The sequence below is a fragment of the Zootoca vivipara genome, chromosome 6 (assembly GCF_963506605.1).
Source record: "Zootoca vivipara chromosome 6, rZooViv1.1, whole genome shotgun sequence".
Lineage (NCBI taxonomy): Eukaryota > Metazoa > Chordata > Lepidosauria > Squamata > Lacertidae > Zootoca > Zootoca vivipara.
Window position 1 is genome coordinate 24247290 of NC_083281.1, and position 27403 is coordinate 24274692.

General features: G+C 44.1%; 2 protein-coding genes across 3 annotated transcripts; both read left to right on the top strand.

Annotated features, from left to right (window-relative positions):
- The first annotated feature begins 1433 nt into the window (after positions 1-1433).
- On the top strand, positions 1434-12349 carry LOC118087817 (phospholipase A2 inhibitor and Ly6/PLAUR domain-containing protein). 2 transcript variants are annotated; one of them, XM_035120829.2, is made up of 5 exons: positions 1434-1840; positions 6013-6141; positions 8885-9028; positions 10106-10243; positions 11777-12349. In XM_035120829.2, the coding sequence occupies exons 1-5, from the start codon at positions 1468-1470 to the stop codon at positions 11983-11985; spliced, it is 993 nt and encodes a 330-aa protein (XP_034976720.2). In that variant the 5' UTR covers positions 1434-1467; the 3' UTR covers positions 11986-12349. The 2 variants fall into 2 exon arrangements, with proteins under 2 accessions (XP_034976720.2, XP_060131628.1); XM_060275645.1 differs by lacking the exon at positions 1434-1840 and adding an exon at positions 2276-2411.
- A 4686-nt stretch (positions 12350-17035) lies between these two features.
- LOC118087815 (phospholipase A2 inhibitor gamma subunit B) lies at positions 17036-21900 on the top strand. Its single transcript, XM_035120827.2, has 5 exons — positions 17036-17174; positions 19458-19574; positions 20480-20626; positions 21312-21449; positions 21627-21900. The coding sequence occupies exons 1-5, from the start codon at positions 17048-17050 to the stop codon at positions 21830-21832; spliced, it is 735 nt and encodes a 244-aa protein (XP_034976718.2). The 5' UTR covers positions 17036-17047; the 3' UTR covers positions 21833-21900.
- The last annotated feature ends 5503 nt before the right edge of the window (positions 21901-27403 follow it).

The following is a 27403-nucleotide window of genomic DNA, read 5'->3' on the forward strand; positions in this document are numbered from 1 at the left end:
TCAGCACTGGCAGTAGACCAGAATCCAGAATGTGGCAGCTAGACTGGTGACTGGGAATGGCTGTTGAGACCCTATCACACCGGTCCTGATAGACCAACATTGGCTCCCAGTATGTTTCTGAGCACAATTCAAAGTGTTGGTGCTGACCTTTAAAGCCCTAAACGGCCTCTGCCCAGTATACCTGAAGAAGCATCTCCACCCCCACTGTTCAGCCTGGACACTGAGGTCCAGCGCCGAGGGCCTTCTGGTGGTTCTCTCACTGTGAGAAGCGAAGTTACAAGGAACCAGGCAGTGGTTTTCTTCGTAGTGGCACCTGTCCTGTGGACCACCCTCCCATCATTTGTCAAGGAAATGAACAACTATCTTACTTTTAAAAAACATTGGAAGGCAGTTTAGGGAAGTTTTTAACGTTTAATGTCTCAGAACCTGGTTTCCAGTGCCACCGAAAGTCAGATTTCAAGGCCGGGGAGTGCACATGATGTCATGCTACAACATGATGTCATGACTTCACACGCACTGGACACCCATAACCTGGGAGTCGGACACAAGTTGGCTCTCCTGCTGCCTGCTGTGAGAACTGGTCTCCTCTGGAGCCTGATGGTGTGGATTGGGGCCATATAAAATTGAAGAGTTGGGAAGGGACTCCAAGGGTCCTAGAGCTGAACCCCCTGCAATGCAGGAATCTCAACTAAAGCACCAATGACAGATGACCATCCAACTTCTGCTTAGATGCCTCCAAGGAAGGAGAATCCACAAGCCTGGCACAAGCCTCCCGAGCCCCACCCCAGGGGATTGCGGAGCGGGTGGATGGAGGAATGGCTATGTAGACAACACGCAAGAGCAATTGCAAGAGTGTGAGTTGCGGCTGCCACAAATTATTCTGCTTTGGAGGGCTCCAGCTGTGAGGATGGGTGTGTTTTCATCTGTCAAACACTGGGCTTTATGTGGCTGAGCAACAAGATTTGGTTCAGGGGACAGGCTGTTTAAATTTAGCTCACATCTCCCCACCAGGCTTCTGATCTGACTGTGAATGCCCATCTAAGGGAAAATCCCCTTCTGCCTGCACAAAAGAGGGAGGGCCAGATTTAGCTGTTGGTGGAATCAATAATAGTTCAGATGTGCTGTGCTGCCTACTTGCAGCCATCCTTCGTTTGAAGGGAAAGCAGTCTGGGGTTAGACTGAACCAAAATGGCGTGCTGTGGTTTGATCCGTCCCGGTAAAGTTCTTCAAACATGGGCTGCCTGCCACATCTGCTTCTGTGACTGCCTCACTATCACCACCAGCCAGGAGCAAAGCAGGAGACTTTTCCACACACCCTCTCAAATTACAGAGGAAAAGGAAAAGGGGTTTTTCAAAGGATGCAGAGTTGGATGTGCCTAGAATAGTAGCTGTTGCTGTTGCATATTTCACAGAGTTTTCTTGGCTGTGTTCAGCCCTTCATGCTTTTAATGTTGTTTTCTCTAGTTGATGACTATCAAATCAAACCGGGTGGGATGCATGGTTCTGTACACGAGACCTCCTGTTTGCAAATTTGATCTACCACCCACTTGGTCTGTATCCCATTGGGGAGGTGCTTTGACGTCTCCACCTTGTTTTCCGGGAAGCTTGACTGATCTCTTCTACGAAACACTTCCCCACCTCCCAACTACACATACGCAGATACATAGCTTCATCAGGGAGGCAGAAGTGTGGGTTGGATTGCTTGTGTCTGTGTGTGTCTGTGTGTGTGTGTGTGTGTGTTTGTGTGTGTGTTCAAGGCTTGTGAACAGCTCTCAGTTGGAATCTAGAATGATGCAGACTCCTCTTTTCATCAGCCTCCTTGCTGCCTTCATAGCCCTGGGTGAGTATGGAAACTTTTTTGGGGGGTGGGGGTGGGGGAGGCTTTGCAATCCCAGAAAAAAAATGCTCTCATCATCACTCCCTGGGCTGGAACAAAGAGGCTGCAGAACTTTTGCATGAGTCCGCTCGTTAGCACCTGCAACAATATATTGAAATGGGGAAACAATGGGTACTAAAGAAATAATAATAATAATAATAATAATAATAATAATAATAATAATAATAATACCCTGCCCATCTGGCTGGGTTTCCCCAGTTGCTCTGGGCAGCTTCCAACAAAATATTAAAAATACAATGAAGCATCAAACATAAAAAACTTCCCTAAACAGAGCTGCCTTCAGATGTCTTCTAAAAGTCAGATTGTTGTTTATTTCCTTGACAATGGATGGAAGGGCGTTCCACAAGTCTTGTGGAAGTGCATCCGTTCGGTGATATAATATGCACGCTCATTTTCTAGAAGAAAGGCTTGGCTGGAGGAGAAAAGAGCCAAGCCTGGAACTAAACAGACAAGCGAAGCCAAGCATCCTAACTGTTTTGGCAAATTTACAACCTGCCACAACTTTGCTGATTCGGTGAGATACAATTTCCTGATAAGGCATAAAAAATAATTTAAAAAGAGGGAGGCATTAGGAGAGCACATACCTTCCATGTGTTGTAAAATCCGGGCATTCAATGGGTTGGGAGTCTGTGCTTTCTTCCTTCTCCTCGCAAGGATAATTCTCACCCGTCTGGCAGTCACAGAGACTGAAGAGGTGAGAGTTTAATGTCTCTCAAACATGTCCTGTGGTAATGTAGTTTTTCCAAGGGCTGTTGACACTACAGTCTTGCCCGGCACTCAGTGCAGGTGGTGGCAGTGGGGGAACGGAGTTGGATTTCAAACAGGGAATGAAAAATCTGTCCATTTTGGTTCTCATAAGTTTCTCAATTTTCCAATGTGAATTTAACTCTATCAATATTTTAGCCATTGTGATACAGTATATCGGTATATCACGATGTTTAGCTGGTGATACCATATTTGCCCGAATATAACACCCACCTTTAGAATTGGAGGGGAAAGAAGAAGAAGAAGAAGAAGAAAAAATACCGAATATAAGCTGCTCCTGGCTGCATACTGGGGTGGGGTGAGGGGAGCCGCGCTGCATTGCTTCCTCGCTTTCTCCCTTCCTGGCCTTGAGGGAGAGAATGGGGGACTATGTGAAGTCCGGGCGCCACTGTTTGCCCCATGCTCCTGGCTCTATACCGTAAGGTCGCCAATATAAGCTGCACTTTAACATTTCAAGGTTGGAATTTGTGGGGGGGGGGAAGAGAATTAGGCTTATATTCAGGCCAATACGGTATATTGTAATGTTGAAAACCAGATATTGCCTAGCAGATATTGCCTAACAGTGACCAGGAGACACTAGAGGGCAGCCCCCACCTCACTGCTGAGGAGGCAGCAAGCAGATCTGACTTCTAAGGACTGTACCAGAACTGTGTTGTCACTGCAGGAGTGGGCAATGCATTTCATGGCCGGAATTGCTGCCCCAGTGGATCCTGCCACCCAAGATAGCGCACCCCAGCTTGCCTCATGGGTGGGCCGGCCCCGAGAGTAAGCAAACGTATCAAAGTGGGTGTGTCCAAAGTTAAGGAATGGGTGTGGCCTATTTAATTTATTTTTAAAATGACAACGTGAGGTTCGGGTGGGGTCAGGAAAAAACCTCTTCAAATCACAATGAACCTGTGAGATATATATATATATATATATATATATATATATATATATATATATGGACAAATTTGAGGGGGCCTTGCAAGGGCACAAAATATTTGGCATCTCAGCCGGGGTACCTATCAAAATCATATTTGTTTTGCATAATTTTTTGGGGGGGGATGCTTGGAGGGCCACAGAATCTTTTGGCAGCACGTGAGACTTATGGAAGCTGTCCGATATAAAAATTAAGAATGGATTTTTTTTGAGACTCTCAACACCCCCCCACCAAAAAAAACCAGCTTTGGAATCATGAGCTCATAGAAAGAGAGGCATAGCAGCTGTCATTTTTTTAAAAAAATAAGAAAATGATTTTTCTTTTTTTAAAAACGACATTTGGGGGATTGGGGGACCACACCCACAAAAAAACATTTGAGGGGCTGGATGCAATTCACAGCTTGTGAGGTAGCCCCCCCCCCCCAATTTAGTGAGACAGGTGCATAAGGAATTGGCATAATATATGGTGTTTGTTTTATTAAAAAAACACGCAATTGGTTTTCCAATAGGTTGCAATAAAGCCTCTATGTAGTTTGCAGAAAAATGGAATAAATAAAATCATTGCCAGGCCTTGAAGTCCTGGACCTTGACTGAATTTTCCTGGCTGACTATTCCCAAATTCCTACTCTTAGCTGCAACCAGCAAGGAGTAACAACAACAACAAGAACAGCAGCAACAACAACAACAATTTATTAATTATACCCCACCCATCTGGCTGTGTTTCCCCAGCCTCTCTGGGCGGCTCCCAACCAAATACTGTATTAAAATCACAATACAGCATTAAACATTGAAATCTTCCTTAAACAGGGCTGCCTTCAGATGTCTTTTATAAGTAAGATAGTTGTTTATTTCCTTGACATCTGATGGGAAGGCGTCCCACAGGACAGGCTCCACTGTCAACAAGGCCGCTGCCTGGTTCATGAATTGGTTTAAACAATTAGGGAGAAGGAGAAGAAACAATTCTCACTACAGCCAACCAAAGACAACCAACCACACCCTAAGGCACCCCGAATGTCTCTCACCACCAAGGAAATAATTTCTAACTTTGACTGCAGCACAGGAGCTGGATAGCAGGAGAGGAAGCTGCTGTAATTACATTATATCAGGGCTCTGCATGCAAGTAATATGCAAGAAGTGCCTGTGCAGGCAATCAGTGTCTCCAGACCTCCCAAACTAATGGAAATTGATGGGTTTCTGTTTGCTAACTGAATCACTTCGCTGCCTCTCAGCTTAATAGCTTTCCTACCCTGGGAACCCCACTAGCTGAAGAGGATAATGGGGATGAGAAGAGAGTGGGGGTGGCAGAAAAGTACCGTATTTTTCGTGTATAAGACTAAGGTTTGTTTGTTTGTTTTACTGAAAAAGTATGTTTTTAAATAGGGGGTCATCTTATACATGGGTAGTGCCTAGGGGGGACGTGAGATTGGTCGATGCCGAGTGCCGGAAATGGTCTGCAGCGTGTTATTGGTGTCTGGGGCAAGGATGGTGTTGATTGGGTGTTGGTGTGGCAATTGGGCGGGCAATAGGCTGCTTCTCCTGGCTAGGGGACAGACGTTAGGAGGCTGTTGTGATGTTTTTCTCCCTCTTTTTTTCCTGTTAGTGTTATGTGTGCTTGTGTTTCAAAATAAAATAAACACGATTTAAAATATAAATAAATAAAACAAACTTTTTAAAAGAAAAAACCCCCCAAAACTTCCGATGTCTTCCGATGTCTTCTAAAGGTTCTATGGTTGCATGGTTATTTATCTCCTTTGCTTGGTGGTTGCATAACTCCATACCCTCCAACATTTATCTGATGAAAATAGGGATGCCCTAAGGAAAAGAGGGGACACTGGTGGCGCTGTGGGTTAAACCACTGAGCCTAGGGCTTGCCGATCAGAAGGTCGGCGGTTCAAATCTCCGTGACGCGGTGAGCTCCCGTTATTCGGTCCCTGCTCTTGCCAACCTAGCAGTTCAAAAGCACTTCAAAGTGCAAGTAGATAAATAGGTACCTCTACAGCAGGAAGGTAAACGGCGTTTCTGTGTGCTGCTCTGGTTTGCCAGAAGTGGCTTTGTCATGCTGGCCACATGACCCGGAAGCTGTACGCCGGCTCCCTTGGCCAATAATGCGAGATGAGCGCCGCAACCCCAGAGTCGGTCATGACTGGACCTAATGGTCAGGGGTCCCTTTACCTTTAAGGAAAAGAGACACATCAAATAAGAAACCGGAACGGCTTCTATAAATCCAGGACCATCTCTTATAATTTGGGACACTTGGAGGGTCTGTAATGACTTTGCCCAGAGGGAACCTGCCTGGGGTTTGAGTGCACCTTGCTTTGGTGAAATTAAAGTTGCATCTTGAGTTGTTAACTCTGGGTAAAGGAAAAAGTGGGAGAAGGAGAGAAAAGAGAATTAACAACATTGACCTTTCTTATTTTCTGTACTTTCAGGAATGGCTCTGGAATGTGAGCAATGTGCTGTGCAGACAAGCCAATGCTCAGGACCTATGATACAATGCACCCAGGAGCAAGACTCATGTGTTCTTCGGGTGGTGAGTACCAGCATTGCTGGGTCAGTAGGTAAGTGGAGATGACGTACACCCACCAGCAGATTTGAACAAATGTCTTACATCCACTTACCTGGGTGGGGAGCAGGGCATGGCCAAGACATTTGGGCATCTGGGGAAAAACCCCCAAATGGCACTCCCTCATCCCCACCAGGAAAGAGGAGGAGAGGTCTGGCAAAGGAGGAATGGCAACTAAAGCTATTTGAATACACTGAGTTTGCTAAAATGACAGAAACAGTTAGGAATGGAACAAGTCTTTTGCAAAAGACAAAAAATAATAATAATAACCAATAAGCTAATACAGAACCAAGAAATGGAAAACATCTGAAGAAGGCAGTTAAAGAAAGGCGGGTGGTGGTGGTGGTGGCTCAAATTGAGGTGGTGGACGGAAGTCAGTTCAAAAGATTAGAATTGTTAAGGTTTGATAATTAAATACAAGAAGTATGGGGAATGGGTGGTGGGGAAGATACAGGTGAAACTCGGAAAATTAGAATATTGTCGAAAAGTGCATTTATTTCACTATTGCAACTTAAAAGGTGAAACCAATATATGAGATAGATGCATGACATGCAAAGCAAGATATGTCAAGCCTTTATTTGTTGTAATTGTAATTATTTGTCGTTAGGCGGGTCAATTATAAATGGAATGGAATGAATGAAATGTAATAGCAATGTTTATTTTTGTTTATTTTTGTATTATTGTAACTATTTGTTTTATTACTGTGGAATTTCCAAAAGAAAGCATTTGTAAAAATTAAAAGAAAAAGAAAAAATAATAAGTTGCATTACTGAAATAAATGCACTAGTTACAGGTAGGTAGCTGTGTTGGTCTGACGTAGTCAAAACAAAATTTAAAAAATCCTTCCAGTTGCACCTTAGAGACCAACTAAGTTTGTCATAGGTATGAACTTTCGTGTGCATGCACAAAAGTCAATGTCAGGAGAGTGGCAGTGCCCAGTGATTTCCTTCTCCTCTCTTCCATTTGTGTAGTGGGCAATCAGTGGCTGGCTAACCTGGGCAGGAGCCAAATTCCACAAGTGGGATGCTGGGGAAGGGGAAGGGAAGTTAGAGTACTTGGGGGAACTTCAATTGCCCTGCCCTTGCAAGAAGCAGAGAAGGGTAGTGCTCTCTCTCTGCTGGTATCTGAAGAAGTGTACATGCACACGAAAGCTCATACCTATGACAAACTTAGTTGGTCTCTAAGGTGCTACTGGAAGGATTTTTTTAAAAAAAAATTATTTGAAATAAATGCACTTTCCGACGATATTCTAATTTTCCGAGTTTCGCCTGTAAATAGTGGCTATGTATTTCTCTCTCTCTCTCTCTCTCTCTCTCTCTCTCTCTCTCTCTCTCTCTCTCTCTCTCTCTCTCTCTCCCTCTCCTTTTACTATGTTACTTGGGTACAGTTTGAACTATAGATGGAATAATGTTTATGGATTTATGCAAAACAAAACTTAATAAAGAAGAGAAGAGGGAATATCTACCTCAGGAACAAGTGGTTGAAGAAAGATGGACACCTGCATCTGCTTCCCCGGGGGACCCTGTTGCATGAGTCAGTCGCCTCAACTTGCCTCTTGGTGGGGAGCCTGGTTCCCTGCTGTGGTTTAATTCCCTGGAGATTCCAAATGTAACCAGTTACCCTACCTTCTGTCTGCAGAGGAGCTTTTGTTGAGCATTAAGCAAGGAAACAAAGGCCATTTCCTTGACTTGGATTGAGAAAAGTGCTAAAATGATGAGAATGATGCCAGCTATGTATCTAGAACATACCCTTTCCCCCCGAAAATAAGACATACCCATAAAATCAAGCCGTAGCAGAATCTCTAAGCATTTGTGCAATATAAGCCATACCCGAAAATAAGACATAGTGATAGGCGCAGTTCTGGAGGGCGCCAAGGAAGAGGCGAGGCTGGATGCGTAATTAAAAAATAAGACATCCCCTGAAAATAAGCCATAGTGTGTCTTCTTGAGGAAAAATAAATATAAGACAGTCTTATTTTCGGGGAAACACGGTATCTAGTACCCAGCTCTAAATGGCTTGGGATCCAAGTACTTAAAGGAGTGGCTTCCTACTGTCTACTTGCCTCCTGTTTAGGGAAGCTTTTAATGTTTGATGGATTACTGTATTTTAGTATTTTGTTGGGAGCTGCCCAGAGTGGCTGGGGAAGCCCAGCCAGATGAGCAGGGTATACATAAATTATTATCACCACCATCATCATCATCATCAACTGCAATGACCCTGCTGCTGGCTTTGCTATTGGGAGCTGTTGCCCAGTTGGCACTAACCCACAACCAGCCCCTCTTAGTGGTGGTGGATTGCCCTCCCTGGTGAGGTGGCATCTGTTTCCCACATTATTAACACCCAGGAGGATGTTGGCAAGGGAGGGCGGGATATAAATAAAATAACAACAACAACAACAACAACAACAACAACAACAATTATACCTAGACATTTATTTAATACCTGAAAGCTCAGGGCATGTGGCTGTTCTTGAATGGTTTCCATTTGTTTTATTTGCAGATTGTATTTCTTTGCTGTTTTCTTGCTTCCCAACCTGGATTCCTTTCAGGGGAGAGGTGGGCTAGGGATTCAATGAAACATGAAATTGAGAAACTGGTGCACGATGGGCCCATGGCCTGCCTTGAGATCAGATGCTATGATTGCTAAAGATGCTGGGGTGTATGGTTGGTGGCTGCCCACCTTGAGGCTAAAGCTATCGCTTGTGTTTCATGAGATTTGTCTTCTTTTGATCCCTCCAGAACAAAATGTTTTTGAGAAGGGTTGCGGCTCATCAAAATTCTGCGGCAAAGGGCCCAATGTCATCAACTATGGCCTACTTGGAACAACAGTAATTGATACTCATTGTTGTATGGGAGCTGCCTGCAAAACAACACGACTCCCTGGTATGTTCCTGCTTGTCTCTTTATCCTTTCCTCACTCTTTTCATCAGTCGCTTGCTGACAACCTGGCCACTGAGATTCATCCTGATTTAGACTAAAGGCTGCAGGTAAATGAGAAGGCACCTACCTGCAGAATAGTGACAGCTTAGAAGTGGCCATTCTTTTGCCTTGAAAAAGAAATGCAGTTTCTTCCCACACCCCTTGGGAAGCCTTGGCATTCATTTGATGTTTTACTGTTGCCCAGTTTCTTCCAGACTGCATCACCAAAACAATGCCCTAGACACATCAGAAACAAATGCTCAACTAAGTTGGGATAGAATCAAACCCCCATGTAAGTTTTGTACAAGCACATCAGGAGGAATGTGAACAGGTCAATGAACAGGTCATGTGGAGGGTGCTAAAACATCAGGAACAGATTCTCAATACAAGGCTGTAAATCTTGGGCTAAGAAGATGCTCTGTGCAAAGAAGAAGAACCTGTGGCTCTCTAGATCAGGGTTTCCCAAACTTGGGTCTCCAGCTGTTTTTGAACTACAACTCCCATCATCCCTAGCTAGCAGGACCAGTGGTCAGGGATGATGGGAATTGTAATCAAAAAACAACTGGAGACCCAAGTTTGGGAAACCCTGCTCTCGATGATGGCAAACTGCAACTCCCAACATCCCTGGCCACTGGCCCTGCTAGATGAGGCTGATGGGATTTGGAGTCCAACAATAGTGGAAAGTCTATGGGTTCTCTATCCCTGGCTTCATGGAAATCTGGCCTAGAATTGGAAGTGTGTGAGGAAATGGGAGAGTGCAGATGTTCAGTGGTAGGGCCAATTCAAATGCCTGACAGTTTAAGGGGGGGGGCAGGAGGAACCACTCCCAAAGATGGGGAGGAGACCAAAATTTGGAAGGGGCTGTCATTTCAGGTGAGACGGTGCCCCTATGTGGGAGCCAAAGATGGCAAGAAACATGGTACTGGCTTGTCAAATGTATGTCCTAGACATATGAGGCACTTAGCAGAATGGGAGGCACTTACTTTTTGTGATCTTCTTCCTAATCCCCTTGGCAGTCTGATTTTCTCACCTTTCTTCCAGCTCCAAGGAGAAACACCACATTAAATGGAAGGCAGTGCTCCACTTGCTCACCTGACGGAGCCGAGTGTAAGTTTCCGCCCATCCAATGTGCTGGAGTCGAGACCAAATGCTTTGAGATAACTGGATCTCAAAACATAGGTAACTATAAGCCACCTATTCATATGAGGGGGTGTTGGAGGAACTTGATTTCTGCAACTTTTTTGCAGATTGGCGTGATCCACACCTATGGTGTTTTCTGAGGAAGGTAATTGAGAGGGCCGTGGGATGGCAACTGTAAACATTTTTTGAAGGCACCAATCATCTAGACCAATTCCAGTCTGATTTTGGAGCTGAATTAGTCTGGGTTGCCTTGAAGGGGTGACCATGATCGAGAGAGGCAATGGACTTCTACTCCTCATCCTCTTTGTGGTTTTGATACCTTAGTATCCTCCTGGATTACACTGTGGGATGGGTATTGGGGGTACTGCTTTACATTCCTATTTCCAGCATCAGAAGGTAGCATTCATGCAGTTATGCTGTGGAATTCTGCAGCCATTTGGAGACGTCATTAGGAGATGTGGAGCATGCTGTTATTGATGCATGCCCCCCAACTCTGTTTCTAAACAGTATCTGAATCAGGTGCAACTGGGCATGAAATGGGCTGGTGCCTGGCACAGTGATGGGCTGGATGGGGGCCAATAAACTGAGCTTAAGTCCCGGGAAAATGTGGGTTTTGTGGGTGAGTGTTTCGCTGGTCTGGGAAACCTGTATGAGATTGCATTCTCTCTGAAGGAGCAGGTACGTTCCTTGGCGATGCTCCTGGATCACTGCAGACTCAATTGACTTCGGTGGCTCAGAGTATCTTCTGACAGCTTTGGCTTGTGTGGCAGGGGTTTGGACTAGAGGACTCTCATGGTCCCTTCCAACCCTACAGTTCTACGATTCTATGATATCTATAGCCCTTCTTGGCCCTAGTGATCCCCAGATTGGGTTAGGGTGATGCGTACTACATAGGGCTCCCTTAAGGTTGGTCTGAAAGCTTCAGGTAAGGCAGAATCCCGCAGCAAGACTTATTGAAGGGGGTTCCGTATCAACAGTACCGGTAAGAAGCACCAGTCTTGAAAGAGCTGCACAAAATGCTACTAGAAATGTTGAGAAGTAAAGTCTTGTCTCCATGAATGGCTTACGTTGTATACTCCTGTCCAGTCACTTCAGTCTTTGGAAAATAAATTTGTGATAGTGCCCAATGCTCTGGAGGCTTCACTTCTGTCCACTAAGACCGGGGCCTTCATTGTGGTGGCCCCTGCCCTTTGGAATGCACTCCCACCAAACAACTGGCAGGCACTACAGTATTGGCATTTAGACACCTGCTTAAAATCATAGGTGTGATCCAGCCATGTTTCTCTTCCTTCTCCTTTCCCTCTTCTCCTCTCATCTCCCCCTCTCATACAGCTGTTTACACAGAGAGAGAGGGGGTGGTGGTGGAGGGAGGGAGGGGGAAAAAGCACATATCCTCCTTCATGCAAGGAAGAGGACAAATGAAGGCTGATAAATGTCCCCCTGTTCCACTCTTGGAATTTGTTTCTTGCCCAGCTCGCCCAGCCACTGTCTACCCCATGAAATAGAAAAGTGAAATCACTAGATGAAGCATTTCTTCTGATAAATGACTGTAGTCTTCAATTCTCTCTGCAGCAGGACAAATCATAAACAGCGTCATCAAGGGCTGTGCAAATGAACTGGCCTGTCAAGCAATGGAAACAGATGCCAAAACATTTGGGAATATGATTTATGAAGTCAAGTCAGCTAAATGCACAGATGGGGTGGGCAGTACCACCCCAGGATCGCTCGGACTCCTCTTCCCAGCCCTTAGCGGGCTGCTGCTGGTGAAGTTCCTTGCTTGATTCCCCAGTTGATGCTGAGATTGGAGAATCCGCTTTGAGCTATTCCTCTTTGCTGCTTGCTTGCAGCTATTATTAGGGCCACCTGCAGATGCTGAAGAGCAAGGGCCAAAGGCCACTCTCTGGTCTTGTCTGCCTGGTGCTTGAGAGTCTTCCTGGGACACCTCCCTGCCCCTTTCACCCACTTTGAGCTCTTTTGGCTGCCTGGAATGTGTCTTTGTGCTCTGATGATGCTTCTAGCTTGCCTGGTTGGTAGACAGAGATGGATAAAAAGATTATTGTATGTGTTGTATTTGTTTTTTAATGTTTGTTTGTTTTGTTTATTGTTTTGTATGTGTTTAATTGGAAAATTTAATAAAATGCCTTTTTTAAAAAAGAAGAAGAGAGAGATGGATGGCTGAGTGAGTGAGTGAGTGAGTGTGTGTGTGTGTGTGCACAAACTAGTCTTCTATGCAAGGGAGAACTTTACATTTGCTAGCTCCCCCCACAGTTGCCTCTGGCTCCGCCTACCAAAGGCATGTGGCCCCCAGTAGGCTGCACAGAAGGGAATGTGGCCCTTGGACTTACAAGGCTTCCCCATCCCTGCCCATAGTATAGAACAGGCATCCCCAAACTGTGGCCCTCCAGATGTTTTGGCCTACAACTCCCATGATCCCTAGCTAACAGGACCAGTGGTCAGGGAAGATGGGAATTGTAGTCCAAAACATCTGGAGGGCCGAAGTTTGGGGATGCCTGGTCTAGAAGCTCATTTTTACAACTATTGCCCTCCAACAGGAGCAAAGGGTGGTGTTGACCAAGGGAGTTCTTGGTTGGTGTCTTTACTGGCAGATGCCACTATTGGGTGGCAGGCAAAGGAGGCTTGGTGTGTCTGTACAATACACAACTGGGTCTGGATAGTGGCCAGCAGTCACCAGCGATGCCCTCCTGCCCAGTGGTATTTCCATCCTGATTCAGCACTGGGCCAGAGTCAGCATGCACCTTTTCACTGAGTTAGGAATTCTGCAGGAATTGGTGAATCTGCCTATTTCTCTCAATGTCTCCCATTCCCCCACCGCATAATAGTTCATAATAGTTCAGTTCTCCACATTTCTGCAGTATATTTCCTTTTTAAAAAAATGGAATAGAGGTCACAAAAAATCACCACCATTTTAGTGTCCACTTCTCCTAGTATACATTTTTTCTTTGTCAAACATACACAAGGGTGAGAACAAGGGAGGCAGAACTAGCATATACGTCACAGGAAAGTGCCTTAGAGAACTACTACAAGCACAGTTCTCTCCTCAGTGATAAACTATAGTTGAACTGCTGTGCCGGCAATGCCAACAATTTCTGCCTCTGCTCCCCACCTTCCACCTTTTGCTGATATTGTGGTAAAACTGCTCCTTGAGTTGTTGTCTTTTTTAATATCAAGAAGTATCTTAGTTGATTAAGGAACAAATCTAACACTGTGTGGCTTTTTACCATGTATCTTCACTGTGCTATATGAGGCATTCATCCATAATCCCACTACCACCACATATGTATTGAACCCGTGGATTCCATCAAATGCACATGCAGAGATCTTTTTAAAAATATATATGTATATACCCTGTTTCTCATATTTTAAGACATACCCATAAAATAAGCCATAGCAGGATTTTTAAGCATTCAAGGAATATAAGCCATACCCCGAAAATAAGACATAGTGATAGGCGCAGCAGCAATGCCGGCCGCGGCAGGAAGAGGAGGAAAAAAATAAGACATCCCTTGAAAATAAGCCATAGTGTGTTTTTTTGAGGAAAAAATAAATATAAGACATGTCTTATAATATGAGAAACACGGTATGTAAGTGAAAGAAATAATATGCTTGGAAGCTGGGGTATAAAATAAAACGAGACAAATAAATCAAGCTATTGCTGTGCTGTTGCCAGTTTTTATTCACGTGTGTTTTCCATAGGTTTGCCCTCAGGTGAACCCATCAAAAGGATTTCTGAACATATATAAAAATCCAAAGGTGTTTATTGCAGTGAATGGGGGTAAATTCTGGTTTCCTTAGTTTGTGAGAGAGGCAGCTGACAAGGATGTCTCTCCTTTATTGTTCTCTTGATCGAGTCCCTGCCAAATGTGGGGAGCACCATCATTTAGTTCTCGCTCTGGGAACATGGCTCACTCTTTAAGGTGCTAGCAGTGGGAGTTTGCTGATCAGCTAAGGCCATTATCTTACAACGAGATTAGCCTGACTGTGCAAGTTTCTGCTTGAAGATTCTACCCTTGCAGATACTGAATCACAGGCCTGGAAGGGACCAACTGATATCACCCAGGCCAAACCTATGACACAACATTGTCCTCAACCACAAAGTAGAATCAAACCATCAGCCCAGGCTGGGGAGTCCATTGCATCATCTCCTGAAGAGAACATCAGCTGCATGACAGCACTTTGAGGAATCCCCTCCTCCATCTTCCCACAGCTTCAAAACATATTCCAGCAGTCAAAGGCTTAACTCTGCCCCTCCCTCCCACCTCAATGATTCTTCTGCCAGCCCCTCTCTTAAATAGAAATCTAGGGTAGGTTGGTGGGTTTATTAGAGGATACCACCCACACACTTCTGCACTTTTCTGCTTGTGTGGTGGGACCTCAATAAAACAACTTCTTACTGTTTGTAGCAGAGTTTTCTCCAGAGGCAGAGGACAAGAACAGGAGTCATACTCAAAATCACAGTCAAGAGCTTCTTTATTGCTTGAATGGTTGCACAAGCATTCCTGTTACTATTATATACAAGCTATTTACATTCCTTCTTTCTCTCTCCAGCACGGTATAATCTCAGTCCTGTAATTAACAATCCTGACCCAGCAAAACTCACAGTATCAGCAGCACATATTGTCTTACTTCCAACCTTCTTGTCAGCGTGCATGCTGACAGCGTATGTGTGTGCTTTCCTCATGTGGAAATGGCAGCCTGCAACTTCCTCCCTTTATTTGCACCTCCAGCTGACACCAATCAAGCCTAGAGTGCCACTCCTACACACTAAAGAAAAATTCTGGAACCCTCTTTAAAGCTTCCAGGAACTTATATCTGTTTCTTAACTGAAATCCTAAACTAGACGTTTTCAACCTTTTTGAGTCCACGACTCCCTTGACCAATTGCCTTCTTTCTGTGGCACCCCTGTGGGGCTCAGGAGCCAAATTATATTACCCCTTGCCTACAGAGCTGGCAGCCTCTCGCCCCTTTTCGAACACCCTCCCTTGTGAACTCTTCCCTCAGCCTCCTCTCCCCTCCCCTTGGGAGTCCTGCAGGCTGCTGCCATCCCTGGTCTTTGAGCTGCACCCCCCCCCCATCCCAAAGAGAGGTGCCTCCTCACACTGCCCCACAAGGACCAGGAACTTGTCTGTGCATTCTCATCTTGTGTTGATTGCAGTAGTCATTGTATCACCATCCTGTTCATTGTTTTATTGTCCATTCTCAGCAGCAAGGGCTGGCGGACTGGCTGGGTGGGCTCCCTCACCCACTTGCTTGCTTGCTTACTCTGAGGCCCCACTTCAGCTCCTGGCAACCAGCACCCCCTGGCCAGCCCCAGAGGCGCCATCTGGGAAGTTGGGGGTGGTGGTGGGGTGAACAAAGAAAAACTTTGTTATGTTTTGGAGTGTACGTATATGTGAATTTTTTTGAAATTTAATAAAATGAAATAAATAATGAAATGAGTTTTCAGGCTTCTTTTCCAAAATTCTACATCACTTTCTGCTTTTCTATCACATGCTGGATTTTTAAAAGAGAGGGGGGGAAGGGGGGAATAAAAAGGAAGGCTGGCATCAGTCTCGGTGGGCCTTCCAAGATGGGTGGGCCTTGAAATGTTCAACCATGTCAGACATCAAGGCCTATCAATCTTGTCAGGTGTTACCACCAGGCCTTCCCCCACATCCAGACCCAAAATTATTGCTGGAGAATATTTGGATCAGCATCAGTAGATCCTTTCCATCTGGATGATGCTAAACATATTGCTTTAAAACGTTTTAAGTGCAGCCGAGCATTTTGCGACCTGACATTTCTCATCAGCTCTCACTGTTGTGCACTTATGGGCTGGATAATATCCAAGATGGTATCTGTTTCACGGTGTCTTCCCCGGCGTTACAGACATATGGGAGGTTGGCCTGCATAGCTGCCAAGTTATCCCTTTTTTAAAGGGATTTTCCCTTATGCTGAATAGGCTTCCTCGCGAGAAAAGGGAAAACTTGGCAGCTATGTTGGCCTGTGCCAACGTTAAGAGGCTCTCAATTTTATTTTAAAATAACCCTGCAAAGATCGTAACCCTCAGTTCCCGGGGGAATTCTGTAAGCCAAAGGCAGGTCTGAGAAGAATGACTTGCAACAGCAAACCCATCAACCGTCCTGGAAAAACTGGGACATCCCATTTTGGACACTGCTTTTGTTCATTTTGGGGACATAATCTCTCTCACCACCACCCCCAAAGGTGCTGTCTTCAGGGCTCTAATCCATATGTGAAAACTCTCTATTTGGGTTGAGATCAATGACCAGGGTTTCAGTATTTCTAGATACAACATATGGCTAATGTGTTAATAAGGGAACATGACCCTTTGAGAGAATGCATACCTTTTGAGATGTTTGTTTCGTCCTCAAGATTAAAGGGTGTATAGGGAAAGCTATGCAGAATGCTGTCGGAATTAAATTCAATTCCAGGTGCTTATCAAGAGCAATGGCAGAAAGACAGACATAACAATATTTCTCTTGTCGACTGGAAATGGATTTGGAACTTAGAGCACCATTAACTGTATGAACCTTAAAGAAAACTCTTATGAAGGGGTAACTCAGATGGTATTTCACGCCATTAAGAATGACCCAATTTTTTAGGACTCAAATATATAGGAAGAGTTAGTCCGACATCCATCTTGGAACCACTCCTGGGAACACAGGCCAGGAACATGCTCAGTTCCAACCTTTTCTCAAGAAACGCTCTAACCCTTTGGACACTAGGTGGCAACCACATAAATATACTTGATCACGGGAGAGTTAGATGCCTCCTCCCCCTTTCTGGGAAGCGTTGGTCTGCAATAAACCAGCCCAGCTCTTTCAGATGCAAAGATCTTTTGCTGCAAGCAACACATTTTCAAACCTGGCTCCGATTCTAGTCTCGAAACAGATGCCTGGTGCCATGAGCAGCGCTCTCCTCACCTGCCTCCTTTCTATTTTCATACCTGCAGGTAAGTGTTTCATGATTCATGGTTGGTGGTGGGGCTCAGGGAGGTGCCAGGTGCCATGCAGGACAAACTTTGGCTTGTATGCACTGAGCAATGGGTCTCCTGCCCATTCCTCCACTTTCAAAACTTTTTTTTTAAAAAAGGTTTGCATATCTATGATTCTATAGTTCAGCTGAGCATGCCAAAATTCCCAGTGTGACCCCACCTGCTTGCTGCCATAATTTGCCCAGAGGCACTTGGTACCTTGATGCTAATTTTGATTTGGGACCTTTGTGTCCCCCTGAGTCCTTGAAGCACTTAAGGAATGACCCTGATCCATGGGTCCCCAGCGTTCTGTTCAGGGCTCATTCTAGAAAGCATGGGTCAGAGAGTTTTTCTGCTACCCCATGCTTTCTAGACCCAGGTCCAAATGGTTTTTCGTTTGTCCCTCCACTTTCCCTGGGAAAACCCGCTGTTTACTGTTACATCTACCTGCGAAAAAACCAACGATTATTCTGATTCAGTGGTGAACAGTGGATTTTCCTGGGGAAAAGCTGTATGGACCAGCGCTCAGAGGGGAAAAGTGGGGGGAACGGGGGACAGACGACTGAAATAAGGACACGCTCCATTCTCATGCCCTGTGAACAGAGAAAACAATATGAATCTTAAAACATAGGCGCTGCTGCAGAGCCCTGGTTTCAGTGTTGTTTTAAGTGCTCAAGCCATATATATCATTTATTGTTTTATAATTTGACAAGGATTGGAATACAGACTATTTCTGCTAAGGGTTACTTTTATACTTAAGCATTTATTTATTTTTTGCTTTGTTATTAGGTTATTATGTTTTACTCAAAGTTGCCTTGGGAGGGTTCCAGCCTATAAATATTTCAAATGCATTAGTGGAATAACAACACTCGCCTCCAGCCTTCTTCCAAATATATTGCTTATTGTATTGATTGATTCTGATTCCTAGCTTTACTTTGCCTCTGAGTGCTCTGTTTAAAACAACCGACACATTCTACTAGTGGGCTGAAGTTTTGTATATTGTTTTGCAAAGCACTTACATAGGATAGGTTCGCCTTTAAGTTTTTCTCATACTCCTAACCTAATCACCGCATACCTTGTATGCCCAGCCAGTTACTGTGCTCTGCAAGTGAGGTTTCCTGGAGATGCCACCTTATCAGGACATCCGCTCCACACAGCATACGAATTGGGCCTTTAGTGTGGTGGTATCTGCCCCTTGGAATGCCTTCCCCTTGAATATTAAACAGGTGCCACTTCTGTTGTCTTTTTGGCACCTGCTGAAAACCTTACCCTTCCACCAAGTCTCTTCAGCTGATCTTTCCCATCTGCATTGGAATTGTTTCTGAGTTTGTTTGTTTTTTAAAACTAACTCATCATTTGTTGTTTGAAACCCTGGGCTCCTTTGGGAAGAAGGGCAGGATATTTTAAAGAAGCTGAACTTTCGGTGCGGGAGCACCCATATTTTGAACCTCACTTCTAATTCACATCAGGTGGGCTCCTTCACCATACTTTTTTTTGACACCTGTTAAAATGATTTCTGTTTCTTTTGTTTTGTTGTGTTGTGTTTTGTTGTGTTTTGTTCTTTTAAAAAAAACGGTCATTGATTTTAAATATTTTTGGAAGGTTTTAAAAAGCTGTTTTAAACTCTATTTTATTGTTTTATTCTTTACTAGCAGTACCAAGCCACGTGTTGCTGTGACTCATCCCTGTGACTCACCCCACCCCACCCCACCCCGTCCCGACCCATAACCTATCCCGATCCCGTCCTCCCCCCACCCCCCACCCAGGCAAGCCCGCATCTCTACTCAGCCCAGCCTGCAAGCCTGAACTCAGCTGCTTTGGAGAGGGAAGCTTTTCTAGCTGCAGTACCAGTAGTGTCATCACTAGAGGGCGGTGTTTTGCAACCTCTCCTGTTCCTGTTTTTCTGGTTTTCCCAAACATTTTCCAAAAAAGCATGTTTTTACCTGTGAAAGGTGTGACATCTGTACAATCCAAGTTTATACAAACACTCACGTATTGGGCTGCAACGTTGTGTCAAAATTTCAACTCATTCGGTCAAGTGGTTTTGGAGCAAGCTGAGCACACACAACCTGGCATTTTACATTTTTATTTATATAGATTAATCTGCTTTGAGGTGAGGGTTGTTTTTTTTAACAATCAAGTGGTTTATAAATTTGATGAAATAAAATAACATATATATATGTTATATATATAATCAGTGGCTTTTTTTAGTCCTGACAATTAAAAGAACCTGGCTGACATGTCTTTTCCTTTTCCTTTAAGGGTTTTCCCTGGAGTGTTGGAGTTGTGAAACAACTGGAAGGAATTGCCAAGGGCAGAGGCAAACGTGCCCCATTGATTACGAAGAATGTGGTGTCCTTCAGTTGGAGAGGTCATTTGGTAAGGGCCAAGGGCCTGAATTTGTGGGGAAAGTTTGGAATCGTTTCGACTTTTCTCTTCCTTGCACATGGGCCGATTGGATCAGGCAGGATAGCTACCCCTCACCCGTGCCTTACATTCACAACAGTATCCTGCCGCTTTAAACAGACTTCCCCGAAACAATCCTGGGAACTGTAGTTCACTAAAGGAACTGAGAGCTGTTGTGCTTGAACAGCAGGGCTCCCCCTGCTGTCCACCCCTAAATGTGTTCTGCAGGGTCTCCCAGAGAATATTTTGGGAAGGGGCAGGCAGAGGCAGATTTAGGAGAGCGTTTCTTTGCCTGCACTGGGTGCTAAGCTAAGAGGGTGCCACAGGGGTTGCTGCCACAGTGACGTAGATCAGAACACGAGAGGTGGTGGGGTTCCAAATTTTGGGACCGCCGAAATTTGAGTGTCCAAAATCTGCCAAGGCTTGTATCTGCCAAGGAAAGGTATGGTAACTCCCCCAATCACCCATCAAAATTTGTTTAAACTGGTATCTTCGTTGATTGTATTGATGGTGACTTCTCTGTATTATTGCTATTTTATTCTATTTGTATTGTCATTGTTAACCGCCTTGAACACCATTTGGTGGAAAGGCAGGGTACAAATATAGCGAATGAATGAATACAAAATAATAACTGTGCAGGGGGAAGAGGTGAGGAAATCCACCGGTGCTGCCTAGGGTTGATGGGAGTTGTAGTCCAAACCATCCGGCGGGTGCCAGATTAATGGATAAAAGTGGGCTCGGTGGACCTGACCGCAGCCGCAACCAGGTTCATTATAACATTAGGACAAGAAGACGTTGAGCTCCGTGGCCAGGAATTTTCTTGCAGCGGATACTTCTCTGCTGTATCAAACATCGCCTCTCCTTTCCTATCCCTACAGGACAAAATAAGCAGACCACTGTGAAGAACTGCACCCAGTCTAACAACTGTGACAAAGAACTTGCAGTTTTCAATATGGGCAAGGGACGGACAATATTGGGCAAGATTTCGTGCTGCACAGCAGATGACTGCAAGAGCATTAACCCCTGTAGGTCTCTTTGATGCCTCCTTATCTCTCCCTGCTTACCATATTTAAGTCTGGGGGATGATGACTATCCAATGTCTTCTTTCTTCCACACACACCTTTTCCATTTTAACCCACTGGGCTTGTATCATGGGTTGCCAATAGGGTTGCCAGACTCAATAGAGGACAGGACTTCTGTGCCTTTAATTGCCCTGCCTCTCTTTTGAGTCTGGAAACCTTAAAGAGAAACCAGCAGACCCTTTGTTTAATTTCCAAGCAAAGGGTCTTCTGGTTTCTCTTTAAGGTTTCCAGACTCAAAAGAGAGCAGGGAAATTAAAGGCACAGAAGTCCTGTCCTCTATTGAGTCTGGCAACCCTAGTTGCCAAAGTGGTGCTCAAGGGCACCAATATGCTCTCCGGTTCCTACTAGGGGAACTCTCAAACTCCACCATGCAGGAGAGGCTGTTTGCTGTTCCTCCTCATTTCCTGCTTCTGCTGGCTTAACTTCTTGTTCCTTGAAGATACACCCTAAAAGCATGCCTGCATTTCAGTACCAGTGGGCTGGACATCCACTCTGTTCTGAACAGAGGAGAGGTGCAAAGAACTTCTCTCTGTGAGTGTGACAGTGGTATACAAATGTCATAAATAATAATAATTTGGTTGCAAAGTCTTATTTTATCTCCGGTCTACCTGTCTCCTCTTTCTTGCAGTCCGCCCTAGAAAAACCACAGTTAACGGATTTAGATGCCCGTCTTGCTATTCTGTGCATGGCGTGTGTGTGGAAGAGTCTGTGGAATGTTCCGGATATGAGCGCTACTGCGCTCAGTTGTTTCAGACCCCAAGCACAGGTAAGTCATTCTGATGTGCTCAGGGTTATCCGATAAGAAACATCTCCCCTTCCCTGCTTCTTCTGAGTATTTTCAACTTTACACATGAAGAGGGATTTGCTTGTTAAATCACTATGGGAATTGTAGCCCTTCCATTCTCCCGATGTTGACTGCCATCTCCTGCAATTCTCTCTGCAGGAGGGAGCACTGTGACTGTCATGAAGGGGTGCGCAAACAAGGCTTACTGTGATCAGATGGAGAAGTTTGCCTCTGCTGCCAGGATGAGGTTACTTGAGACGAGCCATTGTGTACTAGCCTCCGGAGCAGCTAGCATCCTTCCAGAATTGTTTGGACTTTTGCTCTCCAGCCACGCTGGGCTCCTGCTTGTGGCGGACCTTTTGTGACCCCTGGCATCATAAACCTGAGCGATTTCTCCTTTCCGCTCAGGCCTTATCCGGAGCGTCACCTTTTTTTTTTTTTTTTTGAAGAACGTATTGCTAAGAGAGTCAAATCTTCCAGGATATATTTTCAAAAGAAAGAGCACTTCCTATATATATATATATATATAATATAATTTATTATTTATACCCCACCCATCTGTTTGTGTTTACCCAGCCACTCTGGGTGGCTTCCAACAAAATATTAAAATGCAATTATTTTATTTTTATTATTTATATATTGGAAGGAGAACGGACACACGTGTAGCATTTATAATGGTGCAGTTGATGAGGAAACATTTTTGGAATACTAATTCCTTTGCTACTGTAGTTCAGTGATGGGGAACCTGAAACCCTCCTGATACTGTTGGACAACGATACAAATATTTATTAAAAAAATATTTATGGACTGCTATTTCATTTTTTAAAATCCGCAAAGTACGTAAAACCATACAGTAAAAACATATGAAAAAGTTAAAAATTAACCACTGTGGAAATCTGTATTCTTAATTGTCTGCGTAGGCCTGGGGGAATAGAAAGGTTTTCAGCAGGCGTTTAAAAGTTGGAACTAAAGGCACCTGCTGAACTCTGTTGCAGTGTTCCCCAAGGCTGGGCTGATGATGTGATCAAGTGCACCTCACAAACTTGGGGAACGAGCAACAACACTCACCCAGGTGTAGAGGCGCCAGGTTGCCGTGTCCCCCCCCCCAAGACTGAGGGGCCCCGGCATGTGGTGCGCATGTGTGACATCATGCATGCGCTGTGCTTGCATTGTTGCGCTGTTGGGAGGAGGCTGAGCACTCCGGAGGAGCCGGCTGCTGAAGCTGCAACATTTGTCACATGATGTGTGTGGTGTCGCCTCGGGCCCCTAGAGTTGGTGTGCCTGTGCAGATGATCTCATTGTTCGAGCTGGGGATATAAGGATTCAGGCGATCCCTCAGGTGCCCTGGACCTAGGTTGATGGCTGGGTGGGGTGGAAGGAAGGAAGGAAGGAAGGAAGGAAGGAAGGAAGGAAGGAAGGAAGGAAGGAAGGACCAACTAACTAGTCACTGGCATGCTCTCTTAGGGACCATAGGATTGCACATTTCACATATCTAATTGTCTGTCTATATCTAACCTCCACCCTATTCAAAAATAAAACTTCCTAGGCCTGTGTAATGAGATAATGAGCCCTGATACGATGTGTGTAATTCTTTGCATGCTTGCTTGTCACAATGCTGATTGTTGAAGTGCAAAGTGGAATCAGGAGCAGAGTTGCTTTTGCATGATAAATGACTGTTATTGGCAATTTTTTCAATCAAATGATTACATTGAAAATGTTAAGAGCATGCATCGGCTCTGCTTGTGGACTGGAATAATGATTTGATTTGATTTGATTTTTTTTTTTAAAAAAAAATCTAGCCTACTTTCTGGTCAAATGAATCCCAAAGCGGCTTACAAACAATAAATAGTGTTTGATACTCCCATTGTTCTAGGCACATTTTGCAACTGGGAATTTCATTAGCGTGAGAGGTTTCTGAGCTCTGGGAGCAGATTTCAGATAAAAACTGCAGAGTGGAAGGAAAGGAGGACCCTTTTCTGCTTCCCCACTTCCATCTACTCTCTGAAGCCTGGTGAAGAGACCCTCTTAAGAATATTAGGGGGGTGGGCAGTGGAAGGACTAGATCATGTGGAAAATGTACATAGTATTTTAGCTGCAGTTCATTCATTTTCAGCTTCGTATTCTTGTTGTAACAAAAGTGCACCTAGACATTCCATTCTTCAAAAGAAGTGTACACTGTTAAAATTTGATTCCTGTAGAATCTAAAGGCCTGCTCTTGATCCTCACAAAGATGGTGTCAGACTTAGAGAAACCATATTCCATGCAGGTCAAGACTTCTGTTCATTTAATGGTTCTGAAGCAGGAGAATATATAGTATTTCTATCCTTCCATCACTGTGATAGAAGGGTTACCATAGTGCTTATTATCCATGCTACTATTGAAGGAACTAAAATCTTGTCTTTCTTAAAATGTGGCAATCCTTATCTTAAGATTGGGTGCCTGCCCAACAGCCTTAATCCTACACTATCAGAATGCTGTTTTTACACCCCCAATTTATCCAATAAGGAAAGACCGTCACTTGACTGAACTTTGGTAGCTCTACTTTACAGTGTATTTTTAACACCTCCAAGTAGTTTATCCAGTCCTCTGCATAGACTTCCTTATTGTGTTTATCATCATAGCTATTCTTCAAAAAAAACATGCTTTTCTCCTTCATGGGAATAAAATTCTGTTTGCAAAGGGTGGGAGTGAGCAACAAAAGGACACAATTCTCTGCTGAATATAGTGTGTGTGTGTGTGTGTGTGTATATATATATATATATATATATATATATATATATATATATATATATATATATATATATATTATAATAAAATGATGTTGGTGGGTGAGGATCCCAGCTCCTTTGATGACCACACAATTGTTCTGGTACCAGAGATGCTCTGTAACATATTCAAGCAAGACCCCAGCCCCCAGTCTCCAATGCAACACAGAAGACAATTGCTAGGGCTGGTTAGATGTCCTCATGCCACCCCATTCTGTCTATCTCAGATAGACGATAAATCTACTTGTCAGAGCATTTCGGCTTTGAAACCCCAACGACCTCAGTGGGTGGACTGGTGGTAGAAAGCAAAAAAGATATCACATACTGTTGTATAATATTAATATTAATAGTACAGATAACTACAATACATATATAAGAGAACTACAATACAGTGGTACCCCACAAGACGAATCCCTCATGCAATGAAAAACTCACAAGATGAAAGCGTTTTGCGTTGCGCGAGGCGACTCGCAAGACAAAGTTTCCTATGACCGCACTTTGCAAGACAAATAGGAATGCATTAACTAAATGGGTAGACCGGGTAAACCGGGAAAATTTTAAACTACGCTTTGCAAGATGAGCTTTTTGCTATATGAAGCAACTTGCAGAACAAATTAATTTCATCTTGCAAGGTACCACTGTATCTTGTAATCAATTTTAGGCACTTATCAACATCTGTTTTCATCAAAATTGGGGAATAACCTATATGTTTATAAATGACAGGAAAAATAAAAAAATGTTAAAAAGTAGGAACTTTTCACATAGAGATTTACCAAGCAAGACCTCAATATTTACAAGGAACCAAAATATATTTCAAATTACCTCATCATACCACAACTTTTTAACACCCCTCAAATCAGGATTTTCAAAGATGAAAAATTCAACACGCCCTAATGCTACGGACAAGAGAGACTACAGAAATGCAGCTCATCAGCTAGGAAAAGCTCTCATTAACCGGGGTTACCCTAATTGTATCATATAGATGTGTAGACAGTCACAACCGAAAAAAATTACTTGAAACACGGTCTGATAGTATCAAAAACAGAAAATCCAGCCGCCTGGTCATGAGGATGGATTTCACACCCCTGGCCAGCCACATTAGAAACATTATATACAAACATTGGCATATTGTGGAAGACATACCTGGCTGTAAAGATCCCCCCCCTTTTAGGGTTGAGGAAGAAAGGAACTTTACGTAATCAATTGGTCAAGGCTGATTGTTTCAAACCACCATCCACTGTCACTAAAGGCCACTATAGATGCGGCTCATGCAATATGTGCCCCTACAGTTTACAAGTAAAAGAAATAAAAAGTGAACACATGCAGTTCACTTTTAAAATCAACTCTATGACCACATGCAACTCTAAGAACGTAGTTTATTGCATACGGTGCCCTTGCAACAAATTGTATGTAGGAAGCACTACACGGTCACTAAAGGTACGTATAAGGGAACACAGATCACGCATCCGCAATAAAGTGATGGAAGCTCCACTTACACCTCATTGTTTACAAATGAAGCATAGTAACTCTGATTTAATGTTTTTTGGCTTTGGCAGTATACACCCAAGAAATACCACAAGCAGGACATCTCAAAAATATTGAGACAACAAGAAACTAAATTGATTTTTATGTTTAAGACATTACAACCGGACGGTTTAAATTCAGATCTTGACTTTTCTGTATTCATTGAAACTAACACACCAGCAGTATAACATACAGAAATTATAGAGATACTGTAAGTGTTATCAGTACTCACATTCTTCTGCCCCCCCCCTAATTGTCATCCCTAATTACTATCACCTGTGAGTGAGCAGGTGGTTGCTGAACAACTCCAGGCATGCCTGGAGGATGCGGACCATTTGGATCCCTTCCAATTGGGATTCAGGCCCCATCATGGGACTTAAACTGCCTTGGTTGTGCTGGTCGATGATCTCCGTTGAGCTAGGGACAAAGGTGAGAGCTGTTGTCCTTTGATATCATTCTTCTTACCCTGCAGTACCTATTGAATTATGCAACTGTAGCATGTTGTCCTGAGTTTCATTCGCACCAGTGGGCAGTGTGACAAAACAATTGCACTGGACAACATCGCTATTCCATCACTCTTTCCACACGTGCATGCATCCAGAAGGAACTTTGTTCAAATACACTGCCTCGAATTTTGTCACCTTACTCCCACAATTTTCTCAGGATGCAGAGGATGGGACTGGGGAGGAAGGGGGGCAAGCAAAGCAGGGAAGCCCCAGGCAAAAAAAAGAAAGAAAAAGGTATTGTTGTGTAGTGGGTATTCAGTGATTTCAGCCCAGTGCAGATAAGAAGCCGGAGGTGAGGATCTGGTACAAAATCTCTTTACTTCAAAGAACAGCTAAGAGCCAGAACACAGGAATGGGGAAAACTGGGGCTTATATAATAACAGAGGACTAGCAGGGAAAAGATACATTTTGGTGGGAACCAATGGCATGGATTCCCTCCCGCAGAAACCAATCCGGCAGAGGATCTAAATCCTGCACCCTGAACCAGCAAATGATAAGACGTTGCCACTGGAACTTGTATATTCAAATAAACTCTGTAGTACAATACAATAAACTCTATATTACAATACATACTTGGCTATGCTATTACTTTAATACACAACAGGTATGCTGTACTGGCACGTACCCCCCTCAAAAAACCAAATAAATTCTTCTAGCCAAAGAAATGTCGGCTGTTGTGACGTGGCCCACAGTCACTGCAGCATGGTTGAAAAGCAAGGACTTCTGGGAGCTCTTGTGAGCTATCCATATTCAGCAGTAAGATGTTGGCTCCCAGATGTTCTCATAAATAGAGAGGGGTCGGAGGGCAGATCTTTAAAAATCTGGACTGAAGTATAGCAAAAACTCACAAAGAACTGGGTTTGTTCAAAAGTTGGCTTCTTGTGTGTGTGTCACTGCATACAAAAGTTGGCTGCAGTAGTTGTTGTTGCATATTTCTCAGATTCACTTGGGTGTGACCCTCAGGTGTCTGGCAATGCTCAAAATGGGGATAGCATTGTACTAAAACAGAGAAACATTTTCAGAGAAGGTTTCTGAATCGATTCAGAGAATTGACAGGCAGGGCAGAGAACAGAAAGAGAAAGCAGGAGTGCACAGATACTATTCAGCTAACTCACCAGCGGTTAAAAAGTGGGAGGAGGAA

Excerpts from the sequence above, each read along its gene's own strand:
- LOC118087817 (XM_035120829.2), top strand. The coding sequence starts at position 1,468 with ATGACTATCAAATCAAACCGGGTGGGATGCATGGTTCTGTACACGAGA. Across the intron at positions 1,841-6,012 it reads TGCTGCCTTCATAGCCCTGG|GAATGGCTCTGGAATGTGAG; the intron begins GTGAGTATGGAA and ends CTGTACTTTCAG. Across the intron at positions 10,244-11,776 it reads AACTGGATCTCAAAACATAG|CAGGACAAATCATAAACAGC; the intron begins GTAACTATAAGC and ends TTCTCTCTGCAG.
- LOC118087815 (XM_035120827.2), top strand. The coding sequence starts at position 17,048 with ATGCAAAGATCTTTTGCTGCAAGCAACACATTTTCAAACCTGGCTCCG. Across the intron at positions 19,575-20,479 it reads TCAGTTGGAGAGGTCATTTG|GACAAAATAAGCAGACCACT; the intron begins GTAAGGGCCAAG and ends CTATCCCTACAG. Across the intron at positions 20,627-21,311 it reads CTGCAAGAGCATTAACCCCT|TCCGCCCTAGAAAAACCACA; the intron begins GTAGGTCTCTTT and ends TCTTTCTTGCAG.